The sequence below is a fragment of the Eutrigla gurnardus genome (genome assembly GCF_963514095.1).
Source record: "Eutrigla gurnardus genome assembly, chromosome: 19".
Lineage (NCBI taxonomy): Eukaryota > Metazoa > Chordata > Actinopteri > Perciformes > Triglidae > Eutrigla > Eutrigla gurnardus.
The window spans coordinates 15,910,739-15,936,706 of NC_139930.1; the positions used below are offsets into that span (position 1 = coordinate 15,910,739).

General features: G+C 44.2%; 5 protein-coding genes across 6 annotated transcripts in view; all 5 read left to right on the forward strand.

Moving 5' to 3' along the window:
- LOC311030208 (cytochrome c oxidase subunit 5B, mitochondrial-like) overlaps positions 1-10,720 on the forward strand; it is a 115,875-nt gene extending 105,155 nt beyond the window's left edge. Inside the window, exons 2-5 of the mRNA XM_084035841.1 lie at positions 7,491-7,606; positions 9,916-9,986; positions 10,197-10,296; positions 10,382-10,720. Coding sequence (XP_083891967.1) covers positions 7,510-7,606; positions 9,916-9,986; positions 10,197-10,296; positions 10,382-10,494 — 381 coding nt within the window. The 5' untranslated portion in view covers positions 7,491-7,509 and the 3' untranslated portion in view covers positions 10,495-10,720. The remainder of the gene's footprint in view (positions 1-7,490; positions 7,607-9,915; positions 9,987-10,196; positions 10,297-10,381) is intronic.
- Positions 27-7,389, forward strand: LOC311030110 (drebrin-like protein B). Its single transcript, XM_084035677.1, has 15 exons — positions 27-366; positions 516-571; positions 1,008-1,120; positions 1,287-1,361; positions 1,453-1,593; positions 2,149-2,226; positions 2,319-2,470; positions 2,545-2,596; positions 3,132-3,197; positions 3,560-3,656; positions 3,753-3,899; positions 4,640-4,711; positions 6,103-6,191; positions 6,629-6,713; positions 6,800-7,389. The coding sequence occupies exons 1-15, from the start codon at positions 182-184 to the stop codon at positions 6,934-6,936; spliced, it is 1,545 nt and encodes a 514-aa protein (XP_083891803.1). The 5' UTR covers positions 27-181; the 3' UTR covers positions 6,937-7,389.
- A 980-nt stretch (positions 10,721-11,700) lies between the features above and the next one.
- Positions 11,701-13,391, forward strand: cox5ba (cytochrome c oxidase subunit 5Ba). Its single transcript, XM_084035368.1, has 4 exons — positions 11,701-11,835; positions 12,545-12,615; positions 12,817-12,916; positions 13,002-13,391. Exons 1-4 carry the CDS (start codon positions 11,739-11,741, stop codon positions 13,112-13,114), a joined length of 381 nt encoding a protein of 126 aa, XP_083891494.1. The 5' UTR covers positions 11,701-11,738; the 3' UTR covers positions 13,115-13,391.
- Positions 13,392-14,076: 685 nt separating this feature from the next.
- On the forward strand, positions 14,077-18,939 carry actr1b (actin related protein 1B). Its single transcript, XM_084035618.1, has 11 exons — positions 14,077-14,260; positions 15,509-15,573; positions 15,790-15,865; positions 16,380-16,505; positions 16,577-16,701; positions 16,871-17,087; positions 17,159-17,251; positions 17,327-17,501; positions 17,713-17,774; positions 17,931-17,971; positions 18,239-18,939. Exons 1-11 carry the CDS (start codon positions 14,213-14,215, stop codon positions 18,339-18,341), a joined length of 1,131 nt encoding a protein of 376 aa, XP_083891744.1. The 5' UTR covers positions 14,077-14,212; the 3' UTR covers positions 18,342-18,939.
- A 1,686-nt stretch (positions 18,940-20,625) lies between these two features.
- On the forward strand, positions 20,626-24,330 carry marchf5l (membrane-associated ring finger (C3HC4) 5, like). 2 transcript variants are annotated; one of them, XM_084035271.1, is made up of 7 exons: positions 20,626-20,893; positions 21,674-21,748; positions 22,428-22,630; positions 22,893-23,023; positions 23,123-23,294; positions 23,578-23,741; positions 23,831-24,324. In XM_084035271.1, the coding sequence occupies exons 2-7, from the start codon at positions 21,687-21,689 to the stop codon at positions 23,990-23,992; spliced, it is 894 nt and encodes a 297-aa protein (XP_083891397.1). In that variant the 5' UTR covers positions 20,626-20,893; positions 21,674-21,686; the 3' UTR covers positions 23,993-24,324. The 2 variants fall into 2 exon arrangements, with proteins under 2 accessions (XP_083891397.1, XP_083891396.1); XM_084035270.1 differs by lacking the exons at positions 20,626-20,893; positions 21,674-21,748 and having other exon boundaries at positions 21,772-22,630; positions 23,831-24,330.
- The last annotated feature ends 1,638 nt before the right edge of the window (positions 24,331-25,968 follow it).

Here is a 25,968-nt window from a genome sequence, read left to right on the forward strand (position 1 = left end):
TGGTGTAGTGGTGTAGTAGTGTTGTGGTGTAGTACTGTAGTGGTGTGACGGTGTAGTGTCGTGGTGTTGTGGTGGTGTGGTGTAGTGGTGTTGCGGTGTAGTGGTGTGGTGGTGCAGGCTGATGAATGAATGCTGACAGGGTTAGGTCAGTCTTTCTCAGAGGTGAGCAGCATCTGTAAGAATGTGGTGGATCAGGTTCTCATCTGGTCCTCAGACTGGTTTGAGTCTTCAGAGTGAAGGAGGCAACACAAAGATTCTGTTTCTGCTACGAAGGAATCCAAACATGGCGTTGAATGTGAGTAAGAACAGTCCTGCTCTCCTGAAGGCTTATAAAGACGTGGTGGACGGCAGCTCGGCAACAAACTGGTGAGAAGGCAACTCTGTGAGCAACTCTGTTAGCAGCTATGCTAGCAACTTTGTTAGCAACTTTGTTAGTAACTTTGTTAGCAACTTTGTTAGCAACTTGACTTCCTGTTAACAGAATGTGCAGCGTCAGCATTTCCTCTCTGTTTCAGGGCTCTGTTTACTTATGAAGGAAACAGCAACGATGTCCGTCTGGCAGCCACGGGAGGTAAGAGCAGTACAAGCACACACAAAGCTCTGCTCCATGAGGTAAAAGTACACACAAGGGAGGCAAGAGCAGTACAAGTACACACAGAGCTCTGCTACATGAGGTAAAAGTACACACAAGGGAGGCAATATAAGTGCAAATACACAGGAGAACTCAGGTTCATGTGGTACAAGTATACACATACTCTAAGCTTCATTAGAGCATCATGGTAGTGCTGTGGGTCCCAACACGGGGGTCGGGCCCCTCCTCAGGGTCCTAAGAAGAGATTGAAACCTCAGTGGGTGGATAAATAAAGGTTTAATACAATACTTGTAGTCTGGTTTCAGCTCTGTGTGTGTGTGTGTGTGTGTGTGTGTGTGTGTGTGTGTGTGTGTGTGTGTGTGTGTGTGTGTGTGTGTGTGTGTGTGTGTGTGTGCGTTTGTCTGTGTGTGTGTAGATGGTGGATTGGAGGAAATGGTTGAGGAGCTCAGCAGTGGGAAGGTGATGTATGCATTCTGTCGTGTCCAGGACCCGAACTCTGGTCTGCCCAAATATGTCCTCATAAACTGGGTGAGACACACACACACACGCGTGCACGCACACACACACACATACACACACACATGCACACTCATAAAACAAATACAAACAATACAACTAAGATTGCATTGCTCAGTTCCTGGAGTTTGTGTGTGTGTGTGTGTGTGTGTGTGTGTGTGTGTGTGTGGGTCCACAGACAGGTGAAGGTGTGAAGGACTCCAGAAAAGGAATATGTGCCAACCACGTGTGCTCAATAGCCAACTTCCTGAAAGTGAGTTACTGTTGATAAAATGTTTCCTTGAACAAATAAAACTTGTGTTCATCTAAACACTGACCACTGATCAGCTGCCGTGTGACTGCAGGGAGCCCATGTGACCATCAACGCCCGAGGAGACGACGACGTGGAACCAGAGAGCATCCTGGAGAAAGTGGCCAAAGCTTCTGGAGCCAACTTTCATTTCCACAAAGCATCAGAGAACAGAGACGCTCGGAGAGCAGCCGTGGTGAGTATATATATATACTATATATATATATATATATATATATATATATATATATACTGGAATTGAATACATACATGTAAAGATGCTGATGCCGATATCAGAAAAAATTGGAGTGGTCTCTTCATTATAGCTGCAGAGCATTATAGACAGAGACATAAAACATGGAGCCATGTTTAGATATTAGACTATATCTCTAATGAGAGAACCATGAAGCAAATCATTTCTACTTTACTGCAACATTTGTGTGCAGTAAACTATGTTGTCCAGTTCTTAAGAAAACATGAAATATTGGAAAAGTGACTTGAAATTCTGCTGATTTGTACTCTTTATTTCTGTCGACTGAAGACGAGAAACCATGTTCATTCGTCTCCACCACGGAGTCAACTAGAAGAGAACAGTAGACACAAACATCACCTTTTCATAACTTAATTAACCACAAACAAGACAAATTAATATCCATTATTATGGAAATCACCAGCAGACAGCGTAACAGAACAGATGTTATAGTAATAATAATAATAATAATAATAATAATAATGTTCTCTGATTAAACAGGGATCTGTGTACCAGAAGGTCAATGCCGTGGAGGAAATTCAACAAACCAAAAAGGATGACTTCTGGGTCCAAACTCAGGTTTTATATATTATGGGATTTTATATATAATAGTATTTGTAATAATAAAATACTAATGTAATAATAAAAATAATGATAATGTGTCTGTTCAGAGGGAGGAAGCCGTTCGTCAGCAGGAGGAGAACCAACGGGTTGATGAGGAGAGACGAGTGATGGAGATGAAGAGGAGGGAGATGGAGGAGAACCAGAGGATGGAGAGGGAGAGGAAGGCCAAGGAGAGAGCTCAGCAAATTGAGGAGGACAGGTGAGTCATCAACAACAACAACAGGAACAACAGCAGCAGCCTCTGATTGGTGCTTTCGGTCTTTGTCCTTCAAGGATTCACCAGAAGCAGAAAGAAGAAGAAGAACGAGAGAGCGAGCAACAACAGGTGAAATGATTCAAAGCAATATTTAACATTAAAAAGATAACTGGTTTATTATAAACATCTCTTCTATCACATGACGTTAACATGATACCAGAGGGCACAAAAGCAGAATCAAGATATCCACAATGAAGGCTTCGTGAACACAATGTTACCATGACGATCACATGTAGAGTTTAATAACATGTATGAATATAGGCAGAATGAATGTAAATTAATGGTCACAGTGTTAAAATAATGACAGCAGGCTACTTCCTGGATGCTACATGGAACAAGCAGTGGGATAGCTGGACAGAACACATGAGATCCAGGATCAGATTTATAGATCCTGGATCTGAGCCAGGTCTGGACGGATAACACGGATAACTTCAGGATGAAGGGAAACCCCAGCTTCATTTGCTATCTAGGTGTTGTGCAACAGGCCTCAGAACCTTGTTGTTGTTGTTGGTCTGAGGGTTAAAGAGATATATTTACTTTGAACTGTTAATTATGATCATATTAATATTAATTCCATCTAACCCATGACGTCTGTCTGTTTTAGAACCAGCAGAAAAATGAAGAAAGGAAGTCGGGCATCAACTTTACTGCATCAGTGCAGAAAGCTAATGTGAGTGTGACAGTATTACATGTAAATAATAATAAGAATGGTATATTGATATAAACCATCAAATCAAACATCATTATACAAACATGCTACAGAACAGAATGTGAAGATGTGATTGGACATTCTTAACCAAATGCATCCTGGGAGTCGTAGTCTCCTTCAGTTTTTATATCCACAGTTTAGACACTTTTATTTTCTTTGTCACCAGATATGATATCTTTTATGTGTTATAAGTTGGCAAGGGAGGGTCTAATGAACGAAGCTATTGAGTTGCATCATGGGAAATGTAGGATCCTGACCCTGATCGGACTAAATGCAGAATAAATAGGTGAAATGGCGCTTTAAGGTGTGGCTGTTGTTCACAGGAGGCCAAGTCTCTGATCTCTCAGAGGACCTTCAACCCCAGAGACGTCTTCAAGCAGAGGGAGCAGAGCTTTGAGTCTCCTTCTGGATCCAAACCTGGTAAATCACCACAGATCCACCATCAACACACCTGATGAGAGGATGTGATGTCACAGGAAGTGACGCATAGTCTTGAGCTGTCTCTCTGTGTCTCAGGGAAGTCATCGTCTCAGAGAAAAACTCAGCTGCAGCCTCAGTATCCACCTGCTCCAGCTGTGGTCCCCCTGGATCCTGTCTCACCTGGACTGGCTCACTCACCTGCTACACCCCCAGAGATAACAGGCCCACCTGTTGAAACTGCAGGTGAGATTGACAGTGAAGTGTGATTCAGTGGAGACATCAGAAGGTCCTCCAGTCAGCTCCTCATGTATCAGTGAAATCCAGGTTCAGTATTTGTCCTCCTCGTCTCTGCATCGTTGGCTGCATTCATTTTTTACAGTTTACTTAAATTTGCATGAGGAAGTAAACTTCGGACACCATCATCAGACCCGGGAGCCTAAAGTAGACCACGAGAGGACAAACTAACACACCAACACATGCAGCACCTTACAACACATCTGTACACAGAGAAGGGACTCCTGTCTCACCTGCATAGAGCTGACCAATCACAGCGGAGTGGTTTTCTAAAGTTACCTTCTATATGTCGCAGCGTCAGTGCATCTATAATAACACAGAAAGAGATGCACGGGACGATATTACTGTTGAAGTGTGAGGGTGGAGTGGATTTATTTTTAAAAGACCATAATGCTTCATAATATGACAGTAATTATTTTAAAAAATTTAATATAAATAAAATTCAATAAAATTGAAATTGAATTGAATATATAAATGATTATTCTACAATTGACTGTCCTGTAGAATTGAACCAATTATTTTTTTAAATGTTTTTCTTCTTGAGTTGAGTGAGTATGATACTGATGTTGGTAATAGAACAAAGACATCATATTAATCCACAGACAGTAACAGACAATCTCCTACAGACAGAAGACTAACCGTTCACTCTCCATTTCCTGTCACATGATGAAAACTTGTCGTCCATGCAGAGCCGAATTTCTCTGAAGGGGAGGAGGACTGGTCAGATGAGTTTGAAGATGATGGAGACGAAGCTGCTGCAGGTAGAATAATCTCTTATCAATTATAGTATAATAATATAATATCAATGACCATTCATACGTTTACTGCACTCACTGGTTACTTTATCCTAAGATGTTCAAACAAAACACACAAAAGTCCTCCACCAGTCCTATAGCAGCTTAACTAAGGACTGGTCCACCTGTAACAGCTCAACTAAGGACTGGTCCACCTGTAGCAGCTTAACTAAGGGCTGGTCCACCTGTAGCATCTTAACTAAGGGCTGGTCCACCTGTAACAGCTTAACTAAGGGCTGGTCCACCTGTAACAGCTTAACTAAGGGCTGGTCCACCTGTAGCAGCTTAACTAAGGACTGGTCCACCTGTAACAGCTTAACTAAGGGCTGGTCCACCTGTAACAGCTTAACTAAGGACTGGTCCACCTGTAACAGCTTAACTAAGGGCTGGTCCACCTGTTGCAGCTTAACTAAGGGCTGGTCCACCTGTAACAGCTTAACTAAGGGCTGGTCCACCTGTTGCAGCTTAACTAAGGGCTGGTCCACCTGTAGCAGCTTAACTAAGGGCTGGTCCACCTGTAGCAGCTTAACTAAGGGCTGGTCCACCTGTAGCAGCTTAACTAAGGGCTGGTCCACCTGTAGCAGCTTAACTAAGGGCTGGTCCACCTGTAGCAGCTTAACTAAGGGCTGGTCCAGGACAGGCCCACCCTTATCAAAGAGGGAAGTCTTAAGCATACACTTAAATGTGGTGAGTTGGTCTGCCTCCTGGACTGAAACTGGGATCTGGTTCCACAGGAGGGGAGCCTGATAGCTGAAGGCTCTGGCTCCCAGTCTACTTCTGGAGACTCTAGGAACCACAGGCAATGTTGCATTCTGGGAGCACAGTGGTCTTGTGGGTTAAGGGGTACTATGAGCTCTGTAAGAAATGAGGGTGCTTGACCATTAAGGGCTTTGGATTTCACATGCAGCCAGTTCAGAGAAGCTAATACAGATGTAATGTCATCTATTTTCCAGGTTCTTGTTAGAACTCAAGCTGCAGCATTCTGGACCAGCTGGAGAGTCTTAAGAGACTTATTGGAGCAGAATTACAATAATCTATTCTCAAAGTAACATGGAGCATTTTTATGCATCATTTTGAGTCAGGATGTGTCTTCAAGGACAGAAGGCAGTCCTTGAAGTTTGTTTTATGAGGGAGTTAAAGGACCGATCCTGATCGAAGAGAAATCCTTTACGGTGGTGCTGGAGGCCTGGGCAATGCCATCTAGAGGAACTTTTCAGTTCTTTCAGTATATAATACAACAGACTTAGACTACCGCACACTCTTAGTGAATTCTATTGTAAAGGAGTATTTCCTCCATCAGAAGAAACTGAATTATAACAATATTCAGCTTGTTGTTCATGAATGTGTCCTACCTCCAGAGGAGAATCTGTACGAGGCGCCACATCCAACATGGACGGAGACGGATGAGGACCTGTATGAAGATGTCATCCAGCAAGACATCTCCACTGTGAGTACACACAGTACTGTACTTACACTGAACAAGTACTTTATTCAAGTATACAATATACTTCTACTCATGCATTTAGTTACTGGTTTCTGTGGAAAATTCCTTTTATTCTTTTGTAAAATCATAGGGTAGTTGTTTATAAACTATTGGTGACTAAAGCTGCATCCTTACTTCCCCTGACTCCAGATCAGCTAATAGAAACATTCACTGCCAATAGCAGTGTTTCAACCAGTACAGGGCAGTCACTATGTATGTCTATAAGACAATATGTAGAATTCAAATACGTTGGCCTTAAATGTCCAGATGTAGACCTGAATCAAACGACAACACTGTAAATAGAGAGATACTTTGGTTTTCAGATGATGAAAAGTGATTTGAGGCTGGAGTTCCTTTAATTTCCAGTTTAAACACTGACAGAAAACTGTTTTGACTGTCAGGCTGGAGACGGTGATGTGGACATGAGTGGACAGACCATCAGTGGACAAACCATCAGTGCCAGAGCTCTGTATGATTACCAGGCTGGTATGTACACACACACACACACACACACACACACAGGCGATACAGGTGTTGATGCTGCTCTCTTCACCATCGTCTCTCCTTCACAGTTGATGACACTGAGATCACCTTTGACCCCGATGACATCATCAGCGGGATCGAGATGGTGGATGAGGGATGGTGGAGAGGATACGGACCGAACGGACAATTCGGCATGTTCCCCGCCAATTATGTAGAGCTTCTCTAGTTGCATTGTTTGACTGGATGAAAGAAAATAAAGTCTAGTGGTGGACGTTTGTGTAACTGTTACACACACATGATTTAATCCACTGCTGCTGGTCAGGAAATGTTTGCTCATATTAGTGGTAATAAAACAGAAATAGTGTAATTTCTCCTTTTATCTGGTGTGATATAACAGCAGCACAGAAAATGTATAAAAAAAAAATCAAATGTTAGTCACTTATCAGGTTGATGAAAATTACAAATTGAAAAATATGTGTATAAAGAATAATACATAATTGATGTCAGAGCATCTATGTAACAAGATATTTAAACATTTTGAAATATGTCAAATTATATATAGCCTCCAGTAGGCTATAATTAAATTGTGTATGTTAACTTGGGAAGATTAATGTGAATATACACATAATAATAACAAAATGTATTTAAAAATGATAATAAACAGGGATTGAAACCATATTTTCGAAGAGGCACTTCCGTTTTGTTTTTTTGTTTTTTTTAAGAGGCACTTCCGTTAAAACAGGAACTGGGCCAGCCACGACGTCATTACCACGCGACAAGAGAAGAAGAAGAAGGAGAAATGGCTGCAAGGTTACTGCTCCGTTCAGCTCTCCGGGTAGCTGTGACCCGCCGGGCCGCCCCGGTACTTGCTGTGACCCGCGGCATGGCGGCTGGAGGTGAGACCCGAACCAGTACCGATCTTTAGAGCCTTAAAGACCGAGTAGGGGTTTTTAAAGGGGGTTCGTCCACAGGAAGGACAGACCAGGCTACTGCCGGGCTAGCGGAAGACCTGCTTTTCCACCGTAGAATTAGTTTAAAACGAGTCGACACACATATTATTACTATCATCATTATCGTTGTTATCATAATGATAACTACATTGGTTCCACCACTGAGGACCAGAACAGAGAAGAGTCGGGACTTTGCTGAGCGACATTTGTTTGATTTCAGCGATGGTGGTACTAGCCGGCCAGCTATAGAGGAGCGAGGTGCTCGCTTCGGGGTATGAGGTTTGGCCAGTGTTTGAAGGTAGACAGGTGCCGTTCCATCGATGGCCTTGAAGGCCAGTGCCATCGTCTTGAATTGGATGCGTGCTGCAACAAGGAGCCAGTGGAGGTCGCGGAGGAGGGGGGTCACATGGGAGAATTTGGGTAGATGGAAGACAAGGCGTGCTGCAGCGTTCTGGATACGCTTAACAACATAGTCGCTCCATATGAAGATGTGAGCCATGGAAGCAGAGCAGTGTTGACGTGCTTGTTTCCTACGTTACTAACGTGATCTGGACCTTTGTGTTGACGTGTTTGGTTACTACATTACTAATGTTATCTGGGGCCCGTTTCAGGAAGCAAGTTTAGCAAACTCTGAGTCAAAACCTGAACTCTAGGTTGACCAACCCTGAGCTGTCAAACTCTGAGTTTTCGGTTTCAGAAAAGTGGTTTTGAATGAGTTCAATCAACTCTAGATGTAAACTCTGAGTTACGCGCGTGCCTGTCGACTCTACAAAGCCATACTACGATTCACCATGGAAACCGGGAGAGCGTTATAAGATATTAGTTTGTGTTTATGGAGAAAACAACTGGCCTTCAGGGCCATCAATGGAACGGCACCCATCTACCTTCAAACACTGGTCAAACCTCATGCCCCGAAGCGAGCACTTCGCTCCTCTACTTCAGCTGGCTGGCTGGTACCACCATCGCTGAAATCAAACAAATGTCGCTCAGCAAAGTCCAGACTCTTCTCTGTTCTGGTCCTCAGTGGTGGAACGAACTCCCGACCAATGTCAGGACAGCAGAGTCATTTGCCATCTTCCGAAAAAGGCTCAAGACTCACCTGTTCAGACTTCACCTCGACTCTACATAGCATGACCCACTAACACCCCCTAACTTACCTATAGCACTCTGATCATAGCACTGGTGCTCTTAAGGTCCTACTTTACTCAGACGAGGATCTAACACTTGTTCTATTTTTAGCTCTTACTTTATCGGCAATGATACGTTGTGGTTTCTTTGTTTCCTTCTTTTGACAAATGTACTTATTGTAAGCGTCTGCTAAATGACCTAAATTTAAATTTAGGTCAGCAAAAACCCTTTTGTCTGTCCCTGACGATGTTTTATATGAGAGATACAGATTGTCATGAGAGGGCATGACTTATCTGTGTCAGCGTACAGCCTACTTACCACTTTGAATTATGTTTTTATATGTATTTTATTCGCTCCCAAGTCCGTTTTACACCGCCGGGATTGCAGCTGAAAGAATTAGGCTGATATTGTCATACACCACGTTATAAGAATACATCTAAGCAACACATTCATTATTTTAAAGTTATATTTTTTGGCCTTTTATTGCGGAAGGACATTGTGAGAGTTAAAGGGATGAGAGAAAGCGACTACATGATTTAAAAGACAACCGATGGGCGGATTTGAACCCGGGACCGCTGCAGAAAACCACGGTTCATTGGGCAGTAACACAAGCATTGAGCTATCAGCGCAGTTACCGTGTTTATTTAATTAGTCAGATCTACTTACTTCCGCATTCACACAGTCGGCGAGTTTTTGCCAGCTGTCCTTCCTGCATTTGGCAGATGAAACTGTTGCTTTTGCCTGTATTATATGTTTAACTTCGTATTTCTGTAAGATTATGGTTCGCTCCTCGTACGTGAAATACGCCGCTCCGCTGCCTGTAGACTGATCCATGTTTGTGATTGGTCAAATGCTGCAAACCCCACCTCTTTCATGTGCACGCGCTCATAGCTGGACAGGGAAACCCTGGGTTGACTTAACAAGTTGATAACCAGCTTAGTGTGACCGCTTATCTCCGATTACCTTTGTTAGGGTTACTTAAGCTGGATCTCTGAAAGATACCCTGGGTATGTTGAACTCGCTTCGTAGTACAGGCCCCTGCTTTCTGGAACGCGCCCCTGGACCTTTGTGTAGACGTGCTTGTTTGCTACGTTACTAACGTTATCCGGACCTTTGTACATCGTCAGGGATTCCCACTGATGAGGAACAAGCCACAGGACTGGAGAAGGTCATCATGACCGCCATGAAGGAGGGATCGGTGAGATACCATCAGTGATTATGATTTCACCAGTGAACTAGATTTCTGTGTTTCAACCTGCAAAGATCAATTTAAAGTGAATTGGTTCACAAATTGCTAGCCCCCCTGACGGCACATGGAATGATGGTAGTAACGACATGATGTTACATGTAGGACCAGTTTAGACTGACATGATTGTTGATCCTGGTCTCACTACCCTGAATCCTTCAGGACCCCTACAACATGCTGAAGCCAAAGGAGTACGCCGGCTCCAAGGTCGACCCCCACCTGGTTCCCTCCATCACTAACAAGAGGATTGTGGGATGCGTCTGTAAGTGGTCTCCTCATCTTTTACTTGTGGATCCTGATGGAGGTCCGTGATCTGGTTCTGAGCTGCTCTGGTTTCCTGTTTTCAGGCGAAGAAGACAACACAGCCGTGGTTTGGTTCTGGCTCCATGAGGGCGAGGCCCAGCGCTGCCCATCTTGTGGTTCCCACTACAAGCTGGTGGCCCATGAGCTGCCCCACTAACGTCTCCAGACCTCATTTATTATTATTATCATTATTAATAATAGTAAATTAGACGTTATTCCACAGCTGAATATCTGCTTAAATATTCCAATCTTTACATGTTAAACAGGGATCAACAGATTCTTCTAAACCTTTCCATTCAGTTTACATTGAGGCATGTACTGTACAATGTTACACTGTTCACTCCACTTACCTCTTATTGATCAATAAAGTTTGTCATCTCCTATTGATGGACGTCTTTTACTCATTGGACACTTTTGTCTTCGCCTTCTTGTTCTCTTAAAAATGTTCCAGGTGGAGGATGTGACAGGTGCCGGAGGAGGTTGGTTACAGGTTCTGGAGGAGGTTACAGGTGCTGGAGGAGGTTAGAGGTGCCGGAGGAGGTTACAGGTACCGGAGGAGGTCAGTTACAGGTGCTGGAGGAGGTTGGAGGTGCTGGAGGAAGTCGGTTACAGGTGCTGGAGGAGGTCGGTTACAGGTGCTGGAGGAGGTCAGTTACAGGTGCTGGAGGAGGTTGGAGGTGCTGGAGGAAGTCGGTTACAGGTGCTGGAGGAGGTTGGAGGTGCTGGAGGAAGTCGGTTACAGGTGCTGGAGGAGGTCGGTTACAGGTGCTGGAGGAGGTTACAGGTGCTGGAGGAGGTTGGAGGTGCTGGAGGAAGTCGGTTACAGGTGCTGGAGGAGGTCGGTTACAGGTGCTGGAGGAGGTCAGTTACAGGTGCTGGAGGAGGTTAGAGGTGCTGGAGGAGGTCAGTTACAGGTGCTGGAGGAGGTCAGTTACAGGTGCTGGAGGAGGTTAGAGGTGCTGGAGGAGGTCAGTTAGAGGCGTAGGTGCATGGAGAGAAGATTTATTGTTTGAATTACTACAATGGTTCATCAGAACTCCTTATGTGTGTTATGTTGGAGTTAATGGGAAGGAGGAGAGTGGTTTAATTGAAGGATGATTCAGAGCAAATGTTCATGACTCAGAGAGATTAAAATATCAGTAATAAGAAAACGGGTTGGAAAGACCTTCTATGAACACCATTGGAGAAATAATAACATTTAGTTTTCATTAGTTTAATTTGTTTCCTCTTGATAGTTTGATTATTACGTTTTCTTCGTTTTGTCGGCGGATTAGATGTAGCTCTTCAGTTCATCCTCCAGGTTGCTGGGGGCGCTAGTGATAGTGGAAGCTGTTTAAGACTTCCAGACGTCATTAGCGTGCGACCTGCTCCTGGTGACTGCAGAGCTGCACAGAAGGAGAAATGGCTGCAAGGTTACTGCTCCGTTCAGCTCTCCGGGCAGCTGTGACCCGCCGGGCCGCCCCGGTACTTGCTGTGACCCGCGGCATGGCGGCTGGAGGTGAGACCCGAACCAGCACCGATCTATAGAGCCTTAAAGACCGAGTAGGGGGTTTTAAAGGGGGTTCGTCCACAGGAAGGACAGACCAGCCTACTGCCGGGCCGGCGGAAGACTTGCTGCCCCGTGACAACTTTCTTCAGCACCGAGATCAGCCGGACTTCAATTAAAAACCCGGCGGTTTAATGACGTCATATGATTAGTGTAATAGCTGTAACGCGTTTATAACATGAAGACATTTTCCACCGTAGAATTAGTTTAAAACGAGTCGACACACATTTCTATTATTACTGTCACCATTATCGTTGTTATCATTAATGTTATGATGCCATCTAAGCATATCATTGGTTACCACCAGGTTCTACCATGAATTTAAGACCAATCAGAGCTCATGTTTATTTTACATTTTTAAGAAATTGCCAAAGAAAGGGTATGTTGCCATATGGCAACACCGTGCAGTAGAGGGTTAAATACGACAAACTGTCTGACTGACTCCCTTAAAAAAAACTTTTTAAAACAAAAAGGTTTAGAAAGAACTGTAATAAATATCAGGGAGACACTGAGGAGGATCTCTACCAGGATGGACAGAAGACTCATAGAATAAACAACAATTAATACATAGTCGCCCCATATGAAGATGTGATCCATGGAAGCAGAGCAGTGTTGATGTGCTTGTTTCCTACGTTACTAACGTTATCTGGTCCGTCGTCAGGGATTCCCACTGATGAGGAACAAGCCACAGGACTGGAGAAGGTCATCATGACCGCCATGAAGGAGGGATCGGTGAGACACCATCAGTGATTATGATTTCACCAATGAACTAGATTTCTGTGTTTCAACCTGCAAAGATCAATTTAAAGTGAATTGGTCCACAAATTGCTAGCCCCCCTGACGGCACATGGAATGATAACATGATGTTACATGTAAGACCAGTTGAGACTGACATGATTGTTGATCCTGGTCTCACTAACCTGAATCCTTCAGGACCCCTACAACATGCTGAAGCCAAAGGAGTACGCCGGCTCCAAGGTCGACCCCCACCTGGTTCCCTCCATCACTAACAAGAGGATTGTGGGATGCGTCTGTAAGTGGTCTCCTCATCTTTTACTTGTGGATCCTGATGGAGGTCCGTGATCTGGTTCTGAGCTGCTCTGGTTTCCTGTTTTCAGGCGAAGAAGACAACACGGCCGTGGTTTGGTTCTGGCTCCATGAGGGCGAGGCCCAGCGCTGCCCATCCTGTGGTTCCCACTACAAGCTGGTGGCCCATGAGCTGCCCCACTAACGTCTCCAGACCTCATTTAATAATAATTTAGACGTTATTACACAGCTCTCAAATATTCCTCACACACGTTTCATTCTTCAGGCTCGAGGAGGTTGTTGGACGTCCTTCTACCTCTTGACTCGTTCTGTCTCAGGACTCGATGGTCCTGATGGACCTGCTGACCATGTCACTCTTTCATATTTAACAGGATGAACATTTCCATTCGGTTTACATTGTTACAATGTCGCTCCGCTTAACTGCTTCTACTGAACCAATAAATCCTCATACTTGTACTTCACTTGGTGTTGTGCATTCCTCGTTGTCTTCAGAGAGATTTTTAAGTCAAAGCAAACAAACAGCTTTTATTCTGAAGTTTTGTCAGTAAAAGTGCCACTTGATATAAACCCGATCTATTTGATCCTCATCATCAGTTCTGTGTTTCACTGTGAGTTCAGGAGGAAGAGTCGGCTGCTGACCCCAGGGCAACCAGTAAGTGATTAGATATAGTAGATTTAATTATAGAATCCATCTTGGTTATGAGATAAAAGGTTGTGGTTCCACCACTTTGGTCCAGAATATCAGCTTATGTCAAATACACGGCTTTGGAAACGTATTTATTTCATAGTATGTTTAAGATAGTAGATAAATTAAATAAAAGATATTTTCAAAATAATCAGAGGGTTTGTTGTCATTACTGTCTATCATAAATATTTTCTTGAAGAAGAAAATGCTTTGTTCCAGGAATGTACAGCAAACTAGTGGTGCCAGTATTGATCACAACAAACAGCTGGTTCACAAAGAGAAGCTGTGCTTTCCAGAGGTTTGACAAAGAAGCTGCTGCTGCCCGTTGACATGTTCCTTAACGCATCGCCATGAACCGCTGCGGTTGGCTCACCCTGCTGTCGGTCAGGACGCCGGTTCTCGTGATTGGCTGATGCCGCTGTCAGTCACGCGGACGCCGCCGTGGTCCCGTGCGGGCGGGGCCTAGGCGGTTCACCGACAGCGGCAGGATCAGCGAGGAGCGGCGGCGTCCGGAGAGACAGTGATATTTTACATGATCAAGCAGTTCGGGAGGAAAACAGGGATCGATAGAAATAATTCTGAACCAGCCAGTCCGTCATGGAGTCGTATGACATTTTAGCTAACCAGCCCGTTGTGATTGATAATGTAAGTATGATGATGTCATTCATCCATCCACACCCTAATCGAGGCCGCTGGCCGGCTGTGCTGCTACTCGTTAGCTTGTGAAGCTAACCGAATAGGTGGACGGTCCCGGTCCCCCGTTAAACGTAGTGTCTACCAGCATTCCTTCCCTTTTCTACGTGACCTAAAAAGCTAACAGTGTAACGTTGGCTACGGTTGCTATAGCGTCCCTCGGTTTATTGAAGCCCACAGCAAGTTCTAGCTACAGCTGCAGCTAGCTTCCAGCACAAACAGGCTAGGTTAGATCCGAAATGTTGCTAAGATACTTAATGTTAGCTGTCCGTGGTCCTGTACCCGTGGTCCTTACCCGTGGTCCCGTATCCGTGTCGTTACGAATCTTCCTAATGCTACATGATTAGCATAGCAGGGTGAGGTGGCAGGTTGCGAGTCTCCCATTAGCTTCCATTGGCTACATGCTAGCTGCGTCTGTAGCACAGACGGGAGGATGTTAGCATCACAGTCAAACCAATACAAACGGTGTCCCTGCGTGTCATGTTTGTTCACGTGACGATTATTTAGATAATTTACCACAGTGAAAGTACTAATACAGCAGCAGTGTGTGTGTGTGTGTGTGTGTGTGTGTGTGTGTGTGTGTGTGTGTGTGTGTGTGTGTGTGTGTTTGGTTCATGCTGTATTTTGACAGTTGTCTACTAAGATTTCTTTACTCCATGAGTCATTTTTAGGGCTGGTCTATGTGCTCAAAAGCTTCTAGCAAGACACAGGTCATTACATGTCTCTCTATATATATATATATATATATATATATATATATATATATATATATATATATATAGATGTATGTGTGTGTGTGTGTGTGTGTGTGTGTGTGTGTGTGTGTGTGTGTGTTAAAATGATTCTTTTACATTCTTAGTTTTACAGATCTGTCCATGACATCGACTCAGTGTTTGGTCACTAAGTATTTCTTGAGTGGAGGACAACCAGGTGTGATCCTTTCTCAGTAAATTCTTTAGTTATATTCTACAAAGGTTTGTAATGTGGTTTAAATTCTTAATGAGGTCAGACTAGTGAAGTTGGTGTCTCTTCAGCGGTTCAGTGTGAATGAATGTAACACATGATTGTGTGTCACGACGCTCCACAACAGAGTTCTGTTTCTGTTCTGCTGCTGGTGTCTTCAGGCTGAGTCTCATGACCTTCATCCTCGCTCACAGATTAAAACCCACAAACCTCTCATGTCTGTCCTCCCTCCTGCAGGGTTCAGGGGTTATCAAGGCTGGTTTCGCAGGAGACCAGATCCCCAAATACTGCTTCCCTAACTAGTAAGTGTTCCTGGACATCCCTGCTAATCTGCTGATTATTTTATCCATCAACATCATTTAACAAGTATTTAAGATGTTTGATCAACAGTCTAAATCCTGAAGATAATATATCATTCTATAAATAAACACCCATGAACATGAAAGTGATTCAAATAAGTGGACACTGTTTCAGCTCTACTGTCGTATCTCATATGTTTCACTGTGTGTGTGTCATAGTGTGGGTCGTCCCAAACATGTCCGTGTGATGGCAGGAGCCCTGGAGGGAGACCTCTTCATCGGACCCAAGGCCGAGGTAACAGTCTCTCATCCCCATCACAGTAAAACTCTGAAATCCGTGTTTCTACAATGTGTCCTTTGATTCAGAAATGTACAAATCTAATTACATGTACAGACTCATGTCAGCCTCAACCTTCAGTAGCCCTCCACAGATCCCAGCTTATTCATCTTTCATGATAAGCTAATGTCTGGTAGAGGAATCCTGTGTAAGAATCTAGTTTTAAGAGCTTTATAGTTTTATATTGTGCTCATATGATACATGTTCTAAATTAAGTATTAATCCAGGCTAGTGATCCTGGTTTCACTGGACTTAAATGGACTCACAGAGGTGGTGTGCTGGTTCTGGTGCTGGTGGTGGTGGACTGTCAGACCTTGAACAGGTTCATCTGGCTGCACCACCAGCCTTCTTGGAGGGTAGAATGTGTGTCTGGATTACATCAGGTGTTAGAAGCAGCGCCTCCTTCTGTTCCCATGAGCCTTCAGGAAAACCCTGAACCTGGTCTGACTAACGTGGTCTCTGTGGTCCTCAGGAGCACCGGGGTCTGTTGTCGGTCCGGTATCCCATGGAGCACGGCATTGTGAAGGACTGGAACGACATGGAGAGGATCTGGCAGTATGTTTATTCCAAGGAGCAGCTGCAGACTTTCTCCGAGGAGGTGAGATCCTCTTCTTGCTTCTGAATCATAACAAGGTCACATGACTGACACGGACATCTTTCTGTTCGTAGCATCCTGTGCTGCTGACTGAAGCTCCTCTCAACCCCAGCAAGAACCGGGAGAAGGCGGCCGAGGTCTTCTTTGAGACCTTCAACGTTCCGGCCCTCTTCATCTCCATGCAGGCGGTCCTCAGCCTGTGAGTCCACCGTAAAGACGGGACTATTCTTTCATTTCCACATGATGAGATGAGTCTTGTTGTGTAAAGATCTAGAGAGACCAGAGGAGTAGATCCAGCATGAATTCAAACATTATTACACAGATGCTGCTTGTGTAACGGCTAACTGTGACCGTCGTGTTACATGCAGGTATGCCACAGGTCGCACCACCGGTGTGGTGTTGGATTCGGGGGATGGCGTGACCCACGTGGTGCCCATCTACGAGGGCTTCGCCATCCCACACTCCATCATGCGCGTGGACATTGCTGGCAGAGACGTGTCGCGGTACCTCCGCCTGCTGCTGCGTAAGGAAGGCTACAACTTCAACACCTCGGCAGAGTTTGAGGTGGTTCGCACCGTCAAAGAGGTAAGCTGCTCGCCGGGTTGATTTTTTAATCACTTATTGATCTGTTTAATCACGTGTTTCCATCTGTGCAGAGGGCCTGTTATCTGTCTCTCAACCCGCAAAAGGACGAGACTTTAGAAACAGAGAAGGCTCAGTACGTCCTCCCTGATGGAAGCACTTTAAACGTGAGTCTACATGAAATATGTCCATATATAGATCTGTCTATCTCGAACCAGTAACTAAGCAGAAACATCTTCCAGATCGGTCCGGCTCGGTTCCGGGCTCCAGAGCTTCTGTTCAGACCCGACCTGATTGGAGACGAAAGTTCAGGGATCCACGAGGTCCTGGCCTACGCCATCCAGAAGTCTGACATGGACCTGCGACGCACACTCTTCTCCACCATCGTCCTGTGTGGTGGATCCACCTTGATCAAAGGTCGGGTCAAAGATGAATGAAACTGTCTCTGTTAGGATGTAAAGGGATGGGGGCTTGGGGGGCTGGTTTCAGGTGTAAAGGGATGGGGGCTTGGGGGGCTGGTTTCAGGTGTAAAGGGATGGGGGCTTGGGGGGCTGGTTTCAGGTCTAAAGGGATGAGGGCTTGGCGGGATGGTTTCAGGTCTAAATCACAGTTGCTGGTCTCTGTTCAGGCTTTGGGGAACGACTACTAACTGAAGTCAAGAAGCTTGCTCCCAAAGACGTGAAGATCAAGGTGGGTCTAGGTTTTTGTTGTCCACTGGAAATCACTCATGAATGTGTTTAAATGTATTTATTGATGTTTAATTCTATTTACTCATGTATGTATTTTGTGGCATTACATCTCTATTAGAAATATGTGTCTTATTTCCACTTGTGTGTTCTTCTGCAGATCTCCGCTCCTCAGGAGAGACTCTACTCCACATGGATCGGGTAAGTATTCAGATTACATGAACCATGATGTACTAAAACCACATTGCTTCACTTTCATCCACCTCATCACAGCTACCGCCGAACTCCAACTATCTCAATCAGTATTTCCATATCTTCATAAAAGAACATGAGAAAAAAGTTGTCACCTGATAACATGCATCACTTTATTTAGCTTGTTGTCGTGGAAACATGCCGTCTGATAAAATGCATAACTTCCGTTGGCTGGTTGTCATGGAAACGTGGAGTAACTGGTCTCTCCTCCGGCAGCGGGTCCATCTTGGCGTCGTTGGACACCTTTAAGAAGATGTGGGTGTCGAAGCGTGAGTATGAAGAAGACAGAGCGCGGGCCATCCACAGGAAGACCTTCTAGGTGGGACTGACCCCAGAACTGCCCTTAAACCCCTGTCATACTGTCGGAGACTCGTCTCTGGTCCCTCTGCTTCGTACTACTTTATCGTTTCAGCCTGCTGGACAAACAGACACACACCTGTATGTTCTGGTCCCTGCTGGTCTCCCTGGTCTTCATCCCAAGAGGGCACCAGAGACCGTTGGTGGACTCTCCTATCACTTAGTCCACTAGGAAGTCTTGGTGTTTTCTCTGGCCTACCAAACTCTACAAGGCCTAGAATATCATGAAATGTCAATAAACCTGAATGTTTTCTTTTATTTGTTTTGCTACTGTTTTCCATTCCAGACCGAAGATAGACTTTTTCTTTGCTGTTCGTTTTGTAGAAATGTTTCTGGTTTGAAGTTGTACAGCAGAGCTGTACATAAGAAAAGATCACCACTGTATTATATATCTGGCCAAACTCCCACTCCCACCTAATACGCTTAATTTATCAGCTGTTCTGTCATTCATTATGAAGTGTTGCTACGGAAACATGACATCACACGTTGGTGTTGATGAGGAAATGTTGTGTCAGCTTTTTGTCTCAGCTGATGCCATTAAAACAAATGTAGAAAAATGCCTTTTTGTTTTTTTATCATCACTGGTTCGATGTTTAACTTTGTAGGAGGAAACTTTAGTCTGAGTTCAGATAGAAACTTTAGTCTGAGTTCAGATAGAAACTTTATCCTGAGTTCAGATAGAAACTTTATCCTGAGTTCAGATAGAAACTTTAGTCTGACTTCAGTTAGAAACTTTATCCTGAGTTCAGATAGAAACTTTATCCTGAGTTCAGATAGAAACTTTATCCTGAGTTCAGATAGAAACTTTATCCTGAGTTCAGATAGAAACTTTATCCTGAGTTCAGATAGAAACTTTAGTCTGAGTTCAGATAGAAACTTTATCCTGAGTTCAGATAGAAACTTTATCCTGAGTTCAGATAGAAACTTTATCCTGAGTTCAGATAGAAACTTTATCCTGAGTTCAGATAGAAACTTTATCCTGAGTTCAGATAGAAACTTTAGTCTGAGTTCTTTAGTCTTGATAGATGACGTCACACTTTGAGTTACTGATTGATCAGCTGTAGGAAGCTGCTACAGCCGATATACATTTGTTTCTCTGAACGACCCAAAGTCGAGAAATGGTGAGAACGTCTCATGTGACTTAAAGATCCAGGAGACCTGAAGAAACGGCTATTTCTAATGTTCCTCCTCTATGGACGAGTAAAGTCTGGATGTCCTTGATTTCCCAGCTTCTCCGGGGCAGTGAAGGGGTCGTGTCCACAGTTTCCTCCATGTCTTCTTCTTCTGGGTATTTTTAAAAGAGAGTCATGGGCCTTGTGTACAAAAACAATCGTACGGACTCAAAATGTACAATACTGTTTATTCCAGTGTTTGCTTTTACTTTTCATAAATTCAAAATAATAAATAAGTTAATGGCTGCTGCTGGATGTCTCTTTGTGGTCAAAGCAAATTCACAAGAACTTCTGAAGAACAGTCAAAAGCTGTCGGTTATGTCAGTTATCTGCTGTCATCAGCTGTCAGTTATCCGATGTCCGTCATCAGCTGTCAGTTATCAGATGTCAGTCATCAGCTGTCAGTTATCAGATGTCAGTCATCAGCTGTCGGTTATGTCAGTTATCTGCTGTCATCAGCTGTCAGTTATCAGCTGTCAAGTTATGTCAGTTATCAGCTGTCATCAGCTGTCAATTATCAACAGTCATCAGCTGTCAATGATCAGCTGTCAGTTATCAGCTGTCATAGGCTGTCAATGATCAGCTGTCAGTCATCAGCTGTCAGTTATCAGCTGTCAATCATCAGCTGTCAGACAACTTTTTTTGGTTATCAATCAATCATCTCTAAAAGTAATTTTTCATTCAATAATAGCAGAGATGGTTTCCTGAAAATCTCCTGTTCCGTTGTATAGCATATTCAACTTAATTTCTCTGGGATTTGGACTGAATGAAAATGTATAGTGAGGTATATGATATAAAAGAATAACATGGATGGCATTTTCCTTTTCACTTTCTTTTTTGTACTGATGATCAAATGCAGAACTGCAAACATAAACAAGAAGAAGAAGAAGAACCATCCGTGTCAACCTACAGTGAAACATATATATACATATATATTTATTTATTTTATTTTTCTTATAATACATAGTAAACTCTTCTTCTTTCTACTGAGTACATTCTATGAAATATCTTGAAAGACAGTAATGCTCCAATAACCATCATTGTTTATAATTAATTAAGTGAGACCAAAACCTCCGGATGGAGGAAGTGAACCATAACTACGTGTTCTATCACTGTTACTTCCATTAATGCCAATATTGTCCACAATAACATGTGAACTACCTCCCTCGAGTTGGGCTGTCTGATTTCCTACACGCCCTGAACGTAGCAAATACCGTCACATTCACTGACCAATCAGAAAGCTGCTGAGAGCCTCGCTAGCCTGCTGTTCTGACGTAACGCGATGAAAACAGAACGCACAAGTCAAACGTTTTCTATATTTGGATATCTCGTTTTTTGTCAGGTAAGTTTGGTTTTATATTGTATGTTAACAACACAAACTGTTCTCTAAAGGCGCTTCTCCAGAAGCTGCGCTAGCGGTTAGCCTAGCTCACTGCTAGCTCACTAGCTAGCTAGCTAGCTAACGTAAAGTTAACGAGCTAGCTGCTGACAGGCCGCCTACAGTCGGGTTCCACTACGTCACATCCATAATAACAGTAATTACTGGAGAATATTCAGGTTTTATTGTATAAATAATGTGAATCTACAATAAATATAAATAGATGTAGTGCAATAAACACTAACGCGTTGAGTAAAAGTTTGAAGTAGCTTGTAATAAGCTGACAGTTGCACTTTGACCTTTTTAAATATACGTAGTTCCATTCTGTCCTCGAGTATCTGAGATAAAGACTTATCTCTGTATAAAGACAGATACATAAAGACAGGTTATAGACAGGTGTGCACATAAATAATAATATTGTGAAATAAGACTTAAATAAAGTAAGCCATTGAACTGAACTAATGTACATTACTAATCAATCAAGTTATGCTCTAATCAATATTATATTGATTAAACTGCTATGTGTGTGAGGGTTAGGGTTAGTGTTATAGACAGGTGTGTACAAAACCTGCTGTATACCTGATCAGGTACTCTGGTCTCTACCTGATCTATACCTGATCAGGTACCGACTCTGGTCTCTACCTGATCAGGTACTCTGGTCTCTACCTGATCAGGTACCGACTCTGGTCTCTAACAGAACTTGATGCTCTGTTTGTTCACTTCCTGTTGGATGTATCTTCACAGGTGTGATGGGTTCATGACATTCAAGAGAGAAGAGCCTCTTGTTACCATGGCGATGGCTGAGGAGCAACCTGAGAAGTAAGACCCCGCCTCCTGACCACATGACACGTTGCCCTCATAGAAAATAGAAATCAAGTCACACACTGGAGCTCCTGAAGTCCAGCTGGAGCCAATACAAGCAGAGATATATTGATTTTATCATATCTGTAGACTATTGATATATTGATTATCTTAGCCTTATGCTAATGATCTGATAACAACACACACAGAGGGACAGTGAGATCATTCATGACTACAGTTTACACAGACTTGAGTTATATTGTCTGTCTCTCTGTGTCTCTGTCTCTATCTCTGCCTCTCTGTCTGTCCCTTTCTCTCTGTGCCTGTCTCTGCATGTCTGTGTCTCTGTCTCTCTGTGTCTGTCTCTCTCTGTCGCTGTCTCTCTCTCTGTCTCTCTGTATCTGCCTCTGTGTGTCTGTCTCTCTCTCCGTCTCTCTGTCTGTCTCTGCGTTTCTGTGTCTCTGTCTCTCTGTGTCTGTCTCTGCATGTCTGTGTCTCTGTCTCTTTCTGTCTCTCTCTGTGTCTGTCTCTCTGTCGCTGTCTCTCTCTCTGTCTCTCTTTATTTGCATCTCTGTGTCTCTCTGTGTCTCTCTGTATCTGCCTCTCTGTGTCTGTCTCTCTGTGTGTCTGTGTCTCTGTGTCTGTCTCTCTGTGTGTCTGTGTCTCTGTGTCTGTGTGTCTGTGTCTGTCCCTCCAGACACTGCTGGGTGTGTTTCTCCACAGAGAGGGACGACCACGCTGCAGAGTGGGTGAGTCCCTGCAGGTGTAAAGGCTGCACAAAGTGGATCCATCAGTTGTGTCTTCAGCGCTGGCTTGATGAGAAGCAGAAAGGGAACAGTGAAGGATCGGTCAGCTGTCCTCAGTGTGCTACTGAATACCACATCACCTTCCCCCAGATGGGTGAGTCCACAGCAACCAGCAGTGTTCAGTCAAAGAAAGCATCCTCTTCATCAAGCCGTTTGAACTGTAGCTCAGAAAGGCCTGTGACCTAGGTGCCACCTCAGTGAGGCTCAGTGCTGCCTTTAATGGACGCCTCTGACAGATGAATCTGTGTGATGTCTTTTTTGTCCTCGGCCACTAGGTGGTGCTCTGTGGTCCATCAACATGTCTCCATGAAGAAAACCTCCAGAATGTTAAATGTGCAATGTGGTCTTGTCCTCAGGCCCGCTGGTGTACTTCCTGCAGCAGGTGGACCGGACTCTGTCCCGTCTCAGTCCCTTCGCTGCTGTCGGCGTGCTGGTGGGAACCGTGTACTGGTCCGCCGTCACCTACGGAGCGGTGACCGTCATGCAGGTGCACCCGGCATACTGGCCAGACAGGAAGTAGAGGCAGGCAGATGGTCTGGCAGACGGTCTGGCAGACGGTCTGGTGACCTGTGTTCCTCCTCCTCAGGTGGTGGGTCATAAGAAGGGCCTGTGTGTGATGGAGCGAGCCGACCCTCTCTTCCTTCTGATGGGTCTACCCACAATCCCTGTGGTGCTGGTGCTGGGAAAGATGATCCGCTGGGAGGACTACCTGGTGAGGCTGTGTCTGAGGTTCTCCTGCAGAGGGGAGGTACCACCAGGTAGGAGTACACACACACACACACACATATACAGTATATACATGTCCGATCAGATCGTAGAGCTCTGGTGGACCACGGACCGACAGGAGGAGAATCTCAACGCTGATTGGTTTTCACATCTGTGTCACGCAAATTATTGGCTGGAGTTGAAATATTTTGTGTGCCGTCATTCAGGCCACCTGCTGCATCTTTTCCTGTCTTTGCATCGACTTTGTATGCAACAGCACCGCGTAAAAAATCCCATTGTTTTTGGTGTGAATGCACCTACCTTACCTTACCTCAGGTAGCAGCCGTTACCTGCCCAGAGTCCCTGCTGATGGAGGTCCAGGAGACCACCTGTCTGTGTCCAGGACTCTGTGTGGAGCGCTTGTCTTCCCCTCCATAGCCGGTCTGGTGGGACGGCTGCTATTCGGATGGATGTCTTCTAATCTGCAGCGCACCCTGCTGGTGAATAGCATGTATATATATTTAAGAATCCCTGTAGTCATTTTGCTTTATCATCACATGGTTGGTCCACCTGGGTTCTGTCCCCTCAGGGCGGCATGGCCTTCGTGTTGATGAAGGGAGTGATGAAGGTCTACTTCAAACAACAGCAATGCATCATTCAGGCCAGTCGGCACATCCTTGACTCCCATGAGAGACACGGGGACGGACACCAAGCTGGAGACGAGGACACAGAGGACAGTGGACATGAATAGTCCATCCCCACACCAGATTCACCACCACGACGAGATGAGGACAAGAGACGGACTGTAACTAGTGTACTAGAGAAGAAGCATACAAACACGCTTTCAGGTGCCTTACTTACTTTTTAAAAATGCTGCTGTGAACTCTGATGTTTCCAATGGGACACTGAACACATCACGGCTTTGGTTTCATGGTTGTAGTGATGATTCTCTTATGATGATTGAGTGATTGGTTGTTTGAAATGAGATTATTGAATTGAATTGAGTTATTGGTTTGAAGCTCTTTATGCTGTTGGAAATAAAGCTACATAAATATGCTGTGCAGTCAAATTTCTGGTTGTTCCTCGTCATCATAAGGCTGAGAAAGCTTTAAGAAATTATTTTTTTTCTTTGTAAATCTGTTGAATTTCTTCTGGGTGTCAGAAATCTCTATAGTCTGCCGCGGCTAACGTTAAATATTGTAGCATTGCTTGAACTTCCTCTCCCACGGGAAGTGCTCCTTCAAAATAAAACTAAACGGGTGAGGGACAGACAAAGCCAGGTCAACACTACAACACATTGCTACAACTACGAACGCATCGCTAAAACTACGACCGTGTCGCTACAAGTACAACGCATCAACTACGACCGCGTCGCACAACTACAGCCGTGTCACTACAACTATGACTGCTTCGCTACAACTATGAACGCACGCATTGCTAAAACTACGAATGCATCGTTACAACTACAAATGCATCACTAAAACTCGCTACAAATACAAACGCATCAACTACGACCGCGTTGCTACAACTACCACCGTGTTGCTAAAACTACCACAGTGTTGCTAAAACTACGAATGCATCGTTAAACTACAAACGCATCGCTAAAACTTGCTACAACGACAACTGCGTCGCTACAACTACCACCGCATTGCGTTGCTTGAACTACGACCGCATCAACTCCGACCGCGCTACAACTTCGACCGCATCTCGTTGCGTGCCTCAGAGGTTGGCGGGTCCAGGAGTCACATGACTCTCAGTTTGTGTGTTTAGTATTTGTCTCACTGTCCTTCTACTGTTGCTGCTGTGAACTCATCCTAGTTCAGTTTGCTCCTTCACAATAAGAGCTTCTGTTCTGAACCACTTCATGAATGTTATTTGTTGTTGCCTGTTCTGTTTCACTGTCACATTCCAACACTGCAGCACAATGAACATTCTTCTGACCTGGCTTTTTATTATTACACTGAAAGATTGAAAACAATTTATATACAAGGAAATTATGGAATGGACATATCCTCATGCATTTATATTTACTGGAAGTTTAATCGAAATTTAATTTTACATCAATAAAGTTTGTCTTGAATGAGTGATAAAGTGACAGAGCAGTTCAGCAGATGACCACAGGGAGATGCTGTTGGTCCGTTGGTCATTACTGTCTTCGTACTGTGACACAGCCCACTGTTTCTATGACAACAGCAGGCTTTATTAACAAACAATCTAATATTATTAGTATCACTATTATAAACAGTAAATTACATATTGGGGTGAAATATTTGGTTTCAATTTGTGTTCCTGAACAACAAATCAATCATCACTTTGTTAGTGAAGAATGAAATCATGTAAATACATGAGATCCACAGAAACATGGTCACATGACCACCTCCTCATTAATGTTCCTAACCAGCTGTGTAAACCAATCAGGGCAAAGACTTCTCGCTTATATTTAACGTAAGAAGCAAAACAGGAACCAAGAAAAAACAAACAAGTGTGTGAGTGTGTGTGTGTGTGTGTGTGTGTGTTGAGCAGTAACGTGGTTCAGTGGTAGTAGTGGTCGCTGCTCGCGTTCCCAGAAACCCAGATTGTCTCTGCAAGACGACTCTGATGTCAGTGTCAGTTAGACAACAACATCCTGCTGCCTGTTGACCAGATTAACACAGCGTTTACTTTGTTTTCTCTCTTTCTCGCCGCCAACCTTGGCTTATTTATCTGGCTTTGTCTTCCGTCCTTCAG

What these genes read in the sequence shown, in the direction of transcription:
- actr1b (XM_084035618.1), top strand. Translation starts at nt 14,213, where the DNA reads ATGGAGTCGTATGACATTTTAGCTAACCAGCCCGTTGTGATTGATAAT. An exon ending in TGGTTCGCACCGTCAAAGAG is followed by an intron (nt 17,088 to 17,158) that starts GTAAGCTGCTCG and finishes CCATCTGTGCAG; the next exon opens with AGGGCCTGTTATCTGTCTCT. An exon ending in CTCTACTCCACATGGATCGG is followed by an intron (nt 17,972 to 18,238) that starts GTAAGTATTCAG and finishes CTCCTCCGGCAG; the next exon opens with CGGGTCCATCTTGGCGTCGT.
- cox5ba (XM_084035368.1), top strand. Translation starts at nt 11,739, where the DNA reads ATGGCTGCAAGGTTACTGCTCCGTTCAGCTCTCCGGGCAGCTGTGACC. An exon ending in CCGCGGCATGGCGGCTGGAG is followed by an intron (nt 11,836 to 12,544) that starts GTGAGACCCGAA and finishes GTCCGTCGTCAG; the next exon opens with GGATTCCCACTGATGAGGAA. An exon ending in CCGCCATGAAGGAGGGATCG is followed by an intron (nt 12,616 to 12,816) that starts GTGAGACACCAT and finishes TGAATCCTTCAG; the next exon opens with GACCCCTACAACATGCTGAA.
- LOC311030110 (XM_084035677.1), top strand. Translation starts at nt 182, where the DNA reads ATGTGGTGGATCAGGTTCTCATCTGGTCCTCAGACTGGTTTGAGTCTT. An exon ending in GAGAGAGCGAGCAACAACAG is followed by an intron (nt 2,597 to 3,131) that starts GTGAAATGATTC and finishes TGTCTGTTTTAG; the next exon opens with AACCAGCAGAAAAATGAAGA. An exon ending in CCCACCTGTTGAAACTGCAG is followed by an intron (nt 3,900 to 4,639) that starts GTGAGATTGACA and finishes TCGTCCATGCAG; the next exon opens with AGCCGAATTTCTCTGAAGGG.
- marchf5l (XM_084035270.1), top strand. Translation starts at nt 22,216, where the DNA reads ATGTCTGTGTCTCTGTCTCTTTCTGTCTCTCTCTGTGTCTGTCTCTCT. An exon ending in GAGCGGTGACCGTCATGCAG is followed by an intron (nt 23,024 to 23,122) that starts GTGCACCCGGCA and finishes CCTCCTCCTCAG; the next exon opens with GTGGTGGGTCATAAGAAGGG. An exon ending in CAGAGGGGAGGTACCACCAG is followed by an intron (nt 23,295 to 23,577) that starts GTAGGAGTACAC and finishes ACCTTACCTCAG; the next exon opens with GTAGCAGCCGTTACCTGCCC.